The sequence below is a fragment of the Varroa jacobsoni genome, unplaced genomic scaffold (assembly GCF_002532875.2).
Source record: "Varroa jacobsoni isolate VJ856 unplaced genomic scaffold, vjacob_1.0 scaffold_494, whole genome shotgun sequence".
NCBI lineage: Eukaryota > Metazoa > Arthropoda > Arachnida > Mesostigmata > Varroidae > Varroa > Varroa jacobsoni.
In genome coordinates, this window is record NW_019213396.1 from 1 (window position 1) to 11,253 (window position 11,253).

The window sequence follows — 11,253 nt, forward strand, 5'->3', positions numbered from 1 at the left end:
ACGTCATAAATAGCGTATCTATATAGCGTTTTTATACATATGCTTCTTTATATCCGCTCGTTATCTGTCTGAGCTTCTTCATCTAGTCCAGTTGTTGGTCTGCTAAAGTTGGTTACGTTTCATTAATCCACCCACATCCTCTTCCTGCTGCTGGAAAAGCCATTTCTTTATTTCCCTCTATTTTCTTAGATGTTTTCTATTACGTACTCTCATTTATTTATTTCATTTTTTGTTTATTTCCGCAGCAAGGAGAAATCATATCTTACTGTTCGTATTCCGCTTTTTACCACATCTCCTAGAAAATACGTAGCTATATTATTGGTCGTCGTACCGATATAAATTTCAATGACGCCACTCGTCGTCCCCAGAATCGTCATCGTATTTCGTCTGCGTGCTATAATTGTACCTGCTCCGTCCAGTTCGGCAGTTTAGGCCTCACAAGCGGTGCGAATGCCTTCAGTCCGAAAGCTGCAGGTGCACCACTCGCCTGAGACTATACCTTGACGAGGACAGTAGCATTTTCTGACCTACCGATGTGTGTTTGGGTTGACCATTAAATCGCTCGATGAAGTATCTCTTTAGGACCACAAGAGACGCAAATAGACAATCTCGACGGGACTGAAGCATTTTCTTTATCTACATGACGTCTTCTGCACCTATACCTTTGTCTCAATACCTTGCTATTTACTGTCCGTATTTTAAAAATCAACTTTCTAGAAACTGCGTCGTTCGCACAGTCGAACCATTCAAGCAGATAAGCTATGATTTCGTCAGCGACTGCCCACGACAGAGCGGCAGGCACCTCTGGAACGATTAAATTGCAATTCTTTGTGCCGGGTAATGAATAAAGTGCTGGTTTTTTTTTTTGTTTATACCACCTGTTTGTTACAGCGGATATCCAATAAAGATGTATTTTTTTATTTGATTACTTTTGTCGATATAACAACGTTCCATATCAACTTCGCATTCTAATTCAAAGTAACAAGTTCCATAATTCAACCAATATTGTTTGAATGTTATTTTCAGATAGCGACACAACTAATATGTATGCACGTTTCACATGTTCGTCCAACCCCTCCATCTCTTTTGCTTTTTCTTCCGCACTTCCTTTCACACAATCACGCCTGCACTTCTGCGTAGCATCCAGCCAGCTGACTGTTAGGGTACAACTATTAGTTCATGCGTTGGCCTATGTTTTAATTCAATTCTTGGGTAATTTTGATACAGACTTTACTCTAAAACAAGGCTTTCCGGGACCTACAAAAGTTTTTGATAGACATTAAGGTCTTCCATCTTCGTTATCGTTTATCGAAATATCACCAACAATCATCATCATCATCGTTTCCTACCCCAGATATGGTAATTTTCAACTGTGTCCATTTGCATGTCCGGCGTGATGCGCTAATCACAGTCTCCTGCCGAATAGCACACACAAAGGGCCATGGCAACCACCGTTTTACTGAATGTTGCTTTGAATAAATTTTATCAACCAATCTGTCAAGGGCTGTCTTTGTCCTGTCAGCGCAATGACTAACACAGCGAACGCGAGCGACTCTCAAGCCCGGTCTTGTGCCGATTTCAACCACTAGACTCGCATGAAAGCTCTACAGAATAACGCAGGATGACGAGGAGAAACAACAGGAACTTGTCGTTTCCTTTATTCGTTCGTCCTGATTTGGCTCAGGCAGATTTTCGCGTGGTAGGAGATGCATAACCTGAAATGGGAGAAAGCAGGCAGGATGTTAGTTTCTGATAGAGCAGACCGCTATTGCAGGGACTGCATGGAACTATAACGATTCGAAAGGCAGTAATGAATTGTAAAGTGTGAGTAACTTATACGTATGCAATTGGTACTTTTTTTGTTTATATAAATATACTCAAATGCAGTTAAAGTACCTCTATTGAATAAGTCTTTTTTCTTTTCTCTAAGCCACAGTAAACATAATGGAAATGCTTTTGTTCCAGAAACATTCCACACACACTATATATATGTATATATGTAACTATAACCTATAAAAAGTGTCGGCCAACAAACGTAACAAACATTTTTAGTATTAGCGACGCATGAAGGAGCACGATGAGCAGAGCACTAGGTCCAGCAATCATAAGAGAACTAGCAGCGAAGCGTGAAACCAGTCGTGGACATTAACAATAATTTATTCTAGTAAAGAGCCGTGTTTTGTAATTTCGACAAATTTCCATATTTTATTCAGTAAACAAACATATAGAATTGTAGTAGAGCGTGATTTTAGAATTATTGTATTTAACATGTATTTTATTGATTTTCATGTTTTTCAGACAGTCACCAGGCCTATGCGTTGTTAGTCACTGTGTGGCTGCAACAACAGGATAACAACAATTTACAGTAGTAAATAGCAGCTCCGTGGTATACTGTATTTATAGCACTGGTATGTCGTTAAGTAATAATAATAATTATGTAAATATCAATGCATTAAATGCATTGGGTATGTTTGGTATAACATATAAGTAGTACGTACGGTGGTCTTGCCAGTTGGCAGTGCAAGCGCACTGAGCGTCACGTCGGCGTGAAGAAAACGACCCTGGTAAATTAGGCGGAGAATCTCGGCTCGTTCTACCTTTTCTGCCGCCCACTCCGTTGGCCAGGCTTCATATACCGACTGGGCGATATCGCCCGCGGATGCTGCAGGACTGAATAGGAAATCCTTCGTCTTTCCGGATACGAGGATAAGGCGAAGATTGATCTGAAGATAGCAGAAACAACAATCACATTAATAACAATTCGGTTGTCATCAGGACAACGTTGGCATTTCCCGAATCGAATGAGGATTATTGGAATCAACATACATATATATATTAAAAGACAGGGAGGGAAGGAGAGAAATTCTTGTCACACAGCGATAGTACACGTTATCAGTAAAATAAGGCGAAAATTCACCTAAGTCTAGCAGAAACTGATAAGCGGTGCTTAATTTTGACGCAAGATAATCTACAATTAAAGCATGGACGCAGCTGATGGGCAACATTGTTGTCACGTTTATAAACTAAACAGATCGATAAGATCTGGTACAGAATATGATGGCCGGATATTGAGCAATTTTCTTGTAAAGTGTGCCATATTTTGCACGTTAGTATATAAATGAAAGAACAAATACCATTGTATAATCGCAATTAAATCAATTTTAATAAAACAGCCTTTTTAATTTTTCGTCTCCTTTTTCTCGCTCTCTTTTCTCCGTTCCCCACGATGAGCTTTCTTCCCCTCGTTGTAGTCTGCGCCTGCAGTCTGTAGTTTTGCTAGGAACTGAATTGTCCGCACTTCCGCTGCCTGTTCACAATGTATGATACGTTCCGTCTTTTTCGAAGAACGAAAACTCGTTATGACAGCGGCAATTCACTAGGGAGTGATAAGTGGGCAAGGACACGGCTCTACTGAATGGAATTCCAGACAGCACTCTGGGCATCCCATTGAAAGCCGATGAAATTGTTCTAACCCCATTGCGCCTGTGTGTCAGCCGATTTTCCTGTCCGGACGCTTGCTTGTTGGCTTACATCTCCAGCTGAAAAGAACGTAGATCAACTCCAATCGTCCGTTTTTTTCTCTTAGAAGAATTCTATAGAAAATAGTGTACCATGTTTGTATGTGTTGGACTGCCCGCGTCAATGCCAAAATCATCGTAGAGATTGCCGTCACTGACAACAAAAATGATATCCCAGTCCCTTTAACCATCTGCCTACCTCCTTGTTTCCCTTCCTGGTTGGCCTTACGATTCGGCCATGATCTCACTCAAACAAACGGTTTTCAAAAAGTCAAAAGTTTTAACCGCTCGGGAGGTTACGAATAGGAGAACTAGATTGTTCTGGAGTATTTGTTTTAGGGCTAAGGCCATTACCACGCACTAATGGCCAGCAGTTGAACGTATTGGTGTCCAAAAGCCATGATAGCACTATGCACTATTGTTACGTTATAATAACACAATTTGGAGCTACTATACGAATAGAGTTTTTCCTTTAAATAGATTATAGTTCTATGATAACTTACGGTGTTTGTCAGCGCACTTTTCCACAAAGATGAACAGAATTACAGATACAGACTAAGCCTGAAGCAGCAAGAAATAGGACTCAGTTTCATACACAGACAGAGTTTCATACACTACTAGCGATGTACTAGTAAATACATCAGTAATATGCTTGTTATACTGATACTATTATCAGACTCAAAAGATTCAAAATAAGAGCCACGAACGGCTCAAATAGCCGGGAACAGATCAAATAAATTTGCTTCTAATAGACCCGATAATCTGACAAAATGAAATTCTCTTTCGGCTATGTCATAATCGTGCTTACTTACATCTTTGAAAAGCAGCAGTATTTATATCGTTTTCCTCCAAGCTATGGCTACCTCTTGGATTTTGTTGTCATGCTTTGTATTTTTATTATCCTCGTTTGGTATTCTGCCAACAATAGTAATACTAACGGTAACAAAAAGGTATTAAGTTGTTTGAGTCAAGACAGTCGTTAAGACAAGGCGGTCGACAGACGTCATAAGCAAACCGGCACAGGTAAGCGACACTCATTTTCTTTAGCAGATCATATCAATACGTTGTCAGGATGACCTAGCCTCACTGCATAATACGTTGACTATCCAGACTGCTAGGCTCTCTAGCGAACATAAAGCGTCACGGCAGCTGTAGAGCTTAATAGTTATTAATATCTAAACTATTTATATTTTATGTTAAAACTGATTTCAAGCATTTTGGGATGCAAGAGCATTTCACGAAAGCCTGAAATTAGTATGATAGCGGTATCTATACTGACAGTCTTACTGAATGCTGCACGGTGGCAAATATTTTCAATCCACTAGTAGTAAAAGCTGTCTCGTAAATGCGTAACCTAAATAAACTGAAGAAATAATTGAGCCTAGACCGGGACCGAGCGAATAGGACAAACCTATGGCATCTATCAAAAAGGTGTAAGAGCAATACAAAAACTATTTTACTTCTATGAAGAAAGATTAAGCTAATGTTAGATGTCGTATACCGTTCTATTATCACCATATTTTATTTTTGATAACGTTGATCTCGCAGGCTAAATCCGTTCGACGCATGTGCCGTCATTTCACAAGTGTAGAACTGTGTATACAGCTTTTCGCAAAACTGTACACTTTGACAAAAATGGTCAGTTCTAGGACAGTATTGTTGAACACAGTTAAATTTTCTTGGGTGATTTGAATGTCTGTTGTTCTAATTGGCGGTTTGGTAAGTACAAGTTTAAAAGCGCAAGAATCTTTCAATGGTCTTATTAATGAGGACTTCATGCTTTAACTTCGCGTAAAACTGAGGATACTTTGCCCTATTGGCTAGAGCATGCCAATACTTACTGTATCGACTCCGCTCCTAAGAGCTGATACCGGAGCTTATTTGAAAATCAAAATGCACCCAGTCAACATTATCGCAATTATTCAAAAACTTCAAATTCAGTTAACAGGTCACTTCCATGGAATATGGCTATGAATTCGTTCGGCTTCCCATACACTACATTGTTTTATAATGATACCAAACACACGAAGCCAAGAAGAACCAAAATTATCGTCATTTGCGATTAGAGCCGACATTTATGAGGTAAAGCGTAATCAAAACGAAATTTCAGCTGCATATTGGTATTGGTTTTATATCCTATATCCTATCATATATATATTGATTTTATCCCCGTGATTCCTTCATTTCTAGGGCAGGCTTCATTTGCAAATAGTTATTGTAGGCCAAATGGTATTGTCAGACATTTCATATTTTGTTTTCTAGGTAAATAAACGTAAAATCTAGCACTCGACAATAGCAGCTTTATTGGGAATACCTGTAGCAGCGTTTTGGCAGACCGGCGCAAGACCTACTTTATCAGATAGTTAATATGGACAACTTAAAAAATACGAAGTTAATTTCTACGAAATAACAGTTAGAGGTAGAATAACATTTTTTTTCGTAGAACATTTTGAAACTAGAGTAAGTTTAGCACATCTGATATGCTCTAATTAATACAGCACTTGCGATCTAGCGAAAGGCATGAACTTTAGCTTGTTGTCTTTAGTAGTTATTTATACATTTATTCTGAGAAAAATTGCTTATAAATATCCTGGTTATATTGCAAAAATTAATTTTACAAACCTGAATTTTTTATTTTAATTTTACAATCTATGCGATAAAAGAGGCATCCTTGTATGCTGGAATGCAAGTGCGTGAATTCTACGTTAGCACGTTTGCGGCAACGCGTAATTTACAGCTCTTAGTTTTAAACATAACGGCTTTTTGACACCAAGATTTTTTGCAAACATATGCAGCTAAATTAGTATAATAAATTAGAGTAACGCTATAAAGATAAATTATATATTCGTATAATTATTACTAAGCGTGTCGGTTCAGGAGTGCTAATTAAAAATTGATGCAAATTAAGTATTTATAAAATCAGTTTACCCGAACTACAAAGTACCACAACTCCCAAATAGAGTTAAACTGAAAGGTTTGTTTTGTATAAATGAATGGGCTTATGTTGGTCAGGGGTAGGACACATATAATAAAACTTTAATAAAGAGCTTAAGTCATTGTACCTTTTGGTTCAATGGCGGCGCAAGATTAGAAACAGCATTATTCGATAAACGAATTTGAAAACCAATTCACATAAATATACTACCTTATCTTCTGGAATGGATCGCGTCATGCTGAAGCAAATGGTGCGTTAAGGTGGGTGCGCTAACAGAATCGCTCTGCCTTATCTCGCCTCCCGAAGACGACTCAATCTGAAACGCGAACGACTGAAATTTACTCTTAGTCATCTATAATATTTCCACAGTTGTTATGTTACATTGGCATTATATTGTCATATTTTCTAAAAATTCTATTTTCATTAATTTTATATTGGAGGTGTCAGCTATTTTGTCAATATCTACGAGTTTAAGCGTATTGATATGCTTGATGAACTACAGTATTTCATTTAATTTTTTTGTTTTTATTATTATCAATTCAAATATATATATATATATATATATATATATATATATGCGATTATACGGGCTTCATAGCCGACGAGCTTTTCAGATTTTATTGTCATCATAATGCTACCGTGTCATACGAAGCACTGACGCAGCATTGGCGATGGCCATATACGTGTATCTATATAACCAGATGTACTCATACAGCTGACTTTGAATTTGAATTGAAAGTTTTTCTATGTTAGGGGACGCCAAATAAGGACATCAGTCACTTGTAGGTTTGTAACTTGTAATCACCTAGTCTACCCTAGGACGGCAAACAACGATAATTACACATGATTTCAAGCTTGACAATGATCCCACAAGCGTTTTTAATGCTTCACCAATAACGTAGAGTGAACGTATATGAAGCTCCTGGGATCGCTTCCAACATTGAAGTACACATGGCTTTAAGCGCCATACATTACCTAAGCGATTGCAATGACGACGTATAATTCACAGACAGCGCTGTAACTTAATAACAGTACTACAACAGTTCACAGCTCGAGCGATCAGCCTGAGCCGACCCTCGACCCAGATACTATCGTGACCAGAATTGATGTTATAAAAGGCATCTAACACAGCGCAGGCTGTAGTAGTTGTCCCGTGGCTAAAATTAATCTATACAGTTACGCATGCCTGAACAATAAAGAAGCCACAAATAGAGAGACACTTATTAGTAAGTAAATACATGTCTTAAAAATGGAAAGATACATATTTTTATGCGATAGCGGTACGAACAAGTCCGAGTGCAGAGAAGCATATTTCAAAGAGCGGACCCAGCCGTTTCACTGCGGTACGCAAAGGCATTGGGGTAAATAGCTATTTTCAAACGTACTACCTAGTTTTTTAAATGAAAACACAATTACGGATATCGTAGAGAACTGACAATACATTAATGACACTAAATTAAATGGACCATCTTTAACTATAAGTATTTATCCGTTGTAGATTAGTCGTTGCAGGCAAGCGACAAGTGCAGAAAGATCCACACACATATTAGGTCTAGGTATCTTCAAAGGCAGTTTAGCCAATGATTCTAGCAAGAGACCATGGTACGAGATACTGCTTCTCTGTGTAGGACTTAAACAATACAAACAACCGGATGGTAAAGTTTCATATCAGACGTGGTACTTATAACCAGGGGAGTTTATACGATGAACGTCGTTGATCTGAACGAGGGGTATCGGATGGAGGCGAGAGACAGAGGTATCACAGTGTTATACATAGGTAACCTGTCAAGATTCGCAGCTCGCAGTATAAAATGCACATTGTTTCCCCCAATCGCGTAAGTGCCTTAAGATATTCACGGGCCTGGAATTTGAGACCTATAATTGTAGCGAGGTATCACCAGGGTGATGAGCAAACGTTGGAAGCTTGAAACGTGAACAATTTAATAATCTCATTTTGTTGTAATTGGACGAAAGAATAGTTTCATGCTCAATGCCTTCGGCTCTGGATAACAAAAAAAAAACTAACTGGTCCAATAGCATTAAAGATATGACAAGCGTCACGTAAATGGTTACGTAGCTATCTAACAAGCGTTACATTATGAGAGCTCAAAATCGACATTAGTCAGCCGGAAACCTGATGCAATAAAGATTTAGAAAAAAAAAAGGAAACTGTTGTAAACAGCAAACTATTCTATTAATAGTAACTGAGATAGTTCTCAGAGAAACGACTACGCTACTTTTAGCAGGTCAATCTTTTTGAGACACATTTATAGTACTGGTTTCGCCGACCCGTTCCATGTTCGGTGTTCCACAAGGTTAACCCTAACCGCATCGCACAGCCTATAGCAGTAGCGGTATTAGCAATAGACAGGCAGCGCTTCTGCATTATCTCTGTAATGTATTCCGCGTTCGATGCCGGTTTCGGCATCTGACTTAGCATTGAGATCTTCACCGACTTCATAAAGCTTAGCAATCCTGCCGCCTCCGCGCTGATATCTAATGGCGCATCAACAATGCACGGAGAGCCTAACATACAGACAGACGTGTGACGACAACGTATAACCACCGGCTGAGTGTTCTTTTGTCTAGCGCAGCTAGGTCTCGTTGTTACTCTGTTTTTGCGTTTGCGCGCGTGTGTGTTGTGCATTGTATGTTATTGGTATTGTGAATCACTGTAGATAGGCGTGTTGGAATGAATGCACCTGTACGTGTGCGTGTCTGCAACGGTCAGTTTGGACCAACAGTATTTGGCAATGCTGGTCACGTGGGGGCGACGTGAAAAGCATGAGGACTAGTTCCTGCGTTGCTTTATTCTGGACAAGGCTAACTAGGTGATGGGAACATACCGTTATAGACACGAGCATCATCGGTAAACACACAACAAAGCAAATCTTCATCAGGCTCTGAAGCATGAAGAAAAGACATCGCATCGCGGAGTGTTTACAAAACCAACGCAGAAATGCAAATAATGAACAGATTATTAAACTGTAGCGTAATTAATGCACTACTTTAGCAGAGAGAAGAAGCAAAAGCTTCAACTATCTAAGTTATCCATAACGAGATGGAAGCTGACCAGTATAAATACAAGACTCAAATATAGAAAGAGAATACTCGACATAGCCGATCTTTACGCGGCTATTACATCCATGCATTTGTTCACGAAAGCGACAATACACCGCTAAAGTGTCAGTCTACGGAAAGACATATCGGAGAACTTATGCGGAGTACGCACAAAGCTTTTGCATCATTTATTAGATGTTCTGCAGAATTAGTGCCACTAACTTAAGACTACTAGCATAGAAATTGTACATAATCAAGGAATTGAATGGGAAGTCGCTGTCTTTGAAACGACAAGATTTAGGTAGTGTTAATGGTTACCCTGGATTTGCAGTTTATGTAGAACACGATCCTGGAAGGCCAACCACTAACCGGACCACTCACTTTGTATTTGAGATAAATATCGAGCTCCAATCAGTGGCGTGATTGCACCCCTCATACGACCAATGGTGCGGCTCAAAAAGGTACTAACGTCGAGCTTTTTCGCGTCACTTGGTACTTCAGATTGAAGTCGACGAACAATCCCACACTGGTTTGTTCTACCACGAGATGCAAGAACAGGCGCACATAACGTTCATCACTGTCACGTTGGCAACTTAAACAACAATAAAGAGTTTGCCTTGTATTTGAATTACAGTCCACTTATACATATCTGTACTGCTAACGTATGTATTACACTCGACGTGTGGTGTGTGGTGAAGAGTAACGAAAAAAATAGTTTATAATGTTAATTTGCTGGCATTCAATATGCACGAATTAAGACAGCGTTGAAATACTTTAAAAGCAGTTCGAAGACTGCTGCTACGGGTGTGTAGAACATGTAGCCGGACCACGAATCAGGCCTACCTTATCCAAAATGCTTTTTCAAAAAGCCTCGATCGAAAAAGTCAACCTTTTCGACTTTTCCGCCGCTTTTCACATCGAGATCTTTGATCCCTCAACAACGGCACAACAGCAAGCAATCTTCTTCTATAGGCCTCAATAATCAGGTGTGTATTAGTAAATCTTCAATTGAATTATTCAAATCTAACTAAGCAGCTTTTTGCAAACGGGTATGGCAGGTGGCAAAGAAAACCACAGTCTAAAATTCAGTGTTCTGTATAACGTCTGATGTGTAAAGCATCATTAGCAATGCGAAATATATGCTTCCCCTATAATGACAGCCTTAGAACTGCGTCACAGAAGTCGTCGTGTAGAATGATGTTAACGAAGGTGAGGTTCGAAAGATACGACATGTTTGTGCTAAATTAACACGGACATAATAACTGAATAAAATTAGCACGGAACATTCGGTCCAAATTTCAACGCTTTGTCTTCTGTTTATACCCGTCGTCCGTGTTAGATTTCTAGATAAGTACTAAGAAGCGACCGTCGTAGATTGTTCGATTGTCAGAGATTAACAATTTTTTTTTCGTTACGTATAAGGTGTCGTCACTAGCGCAAGTGATGTTCCTCCTTACTTGGTTCCAGTTCGCCTAGTATTAGATAACGAATGGCACCACTGAGGAAACTACTCGAGATGGATGATCAGCAGGTTTCGGATTGCTCTATACCCCGGTTCTCATAGGCTTCATGTATGAACTTCCCACGTCAGACGATTTTTATTCTTATATAAGTGTTCCGAAGAACGTTTTTAGATAATGTCACTCTAGGCTAGTTCCCTTAGTGGCTTACTTTGGGCAGCCGGATCGCTGTTGTTGTAGAGCCAAACTTCGAAAATGGGACAAATATCGTCTAGTTAAC

General features: G+C 39.2%; 1 protein-coding gene across 3 annotated transcripts; it reads right to left on the reverse strand.

Moving 5' to 3' along the window:
* Positions 1-180: 180 nt before the first annotated feature.
* Positions 181-9,979, reverse strand: UBL3 (ubiquitin like 3). Of its 3 annotated transcripts, XM_086968517.1 has the most exons (5): positions 9,895-9,979; positions 6,664-6,769; positions 3,135-3,539; positions 2,499-2,723; positions 181-1,715 (listed from the first exon to the last, which is right to left on the reverse strand). In XM_086968517.1, the coding sequence occupies exons 3-5, from the start codon at positions 3,135-3,137 to the stop codon at positions 1,605-1,607; spliced, it is 339 nt and encodes a 112-aa protein (XP_086824643.1). In that variant the 5' UTR covers positions 3,138-3,539; positions 6,664-6,769; positions 9,895-9,979; the 3' UTR covers positions 181-1,604. The 3 variants fall into 3 exon arrangements, with proteins under 3 accessions (XP_086824643.1, XP_086824642.1, XP_086824641.1); XM_086968516.1 differs by lacking the exon at positions 3,135-3,539; XM_086968515.1 differs by lacking the exon at positions 3,135-3,539 and having other exon boundaries at positions 9,832-9,918.
* Between the last annotated feature and the right edge of the window lie 1,274 nt (positions 9,980-11,253).

Excerpts from the sequence above, each read along its gene's own strand:
- UBL3 (XM_086968516.1), bottom strand. The coding sequence starts at position 6,690 with ATGACGCGATCCATTCCAGAAGATAAG. Across the intron at positions 2,724-6,663 it reads GATCCATTCCAGAAGATAAG|ATCAATCTTCGCCTTATCCT; the intron begins GTAGTATATTTA and ends TGCTATCTTCAG. Across the intron at positions 1,716-2,498 it reads TGCCAACTGGCAAGACCACC|GTTATGCATCTCCTACCACG; the intron begins GTACGTACTACT and ends CTCCCATTTCAG.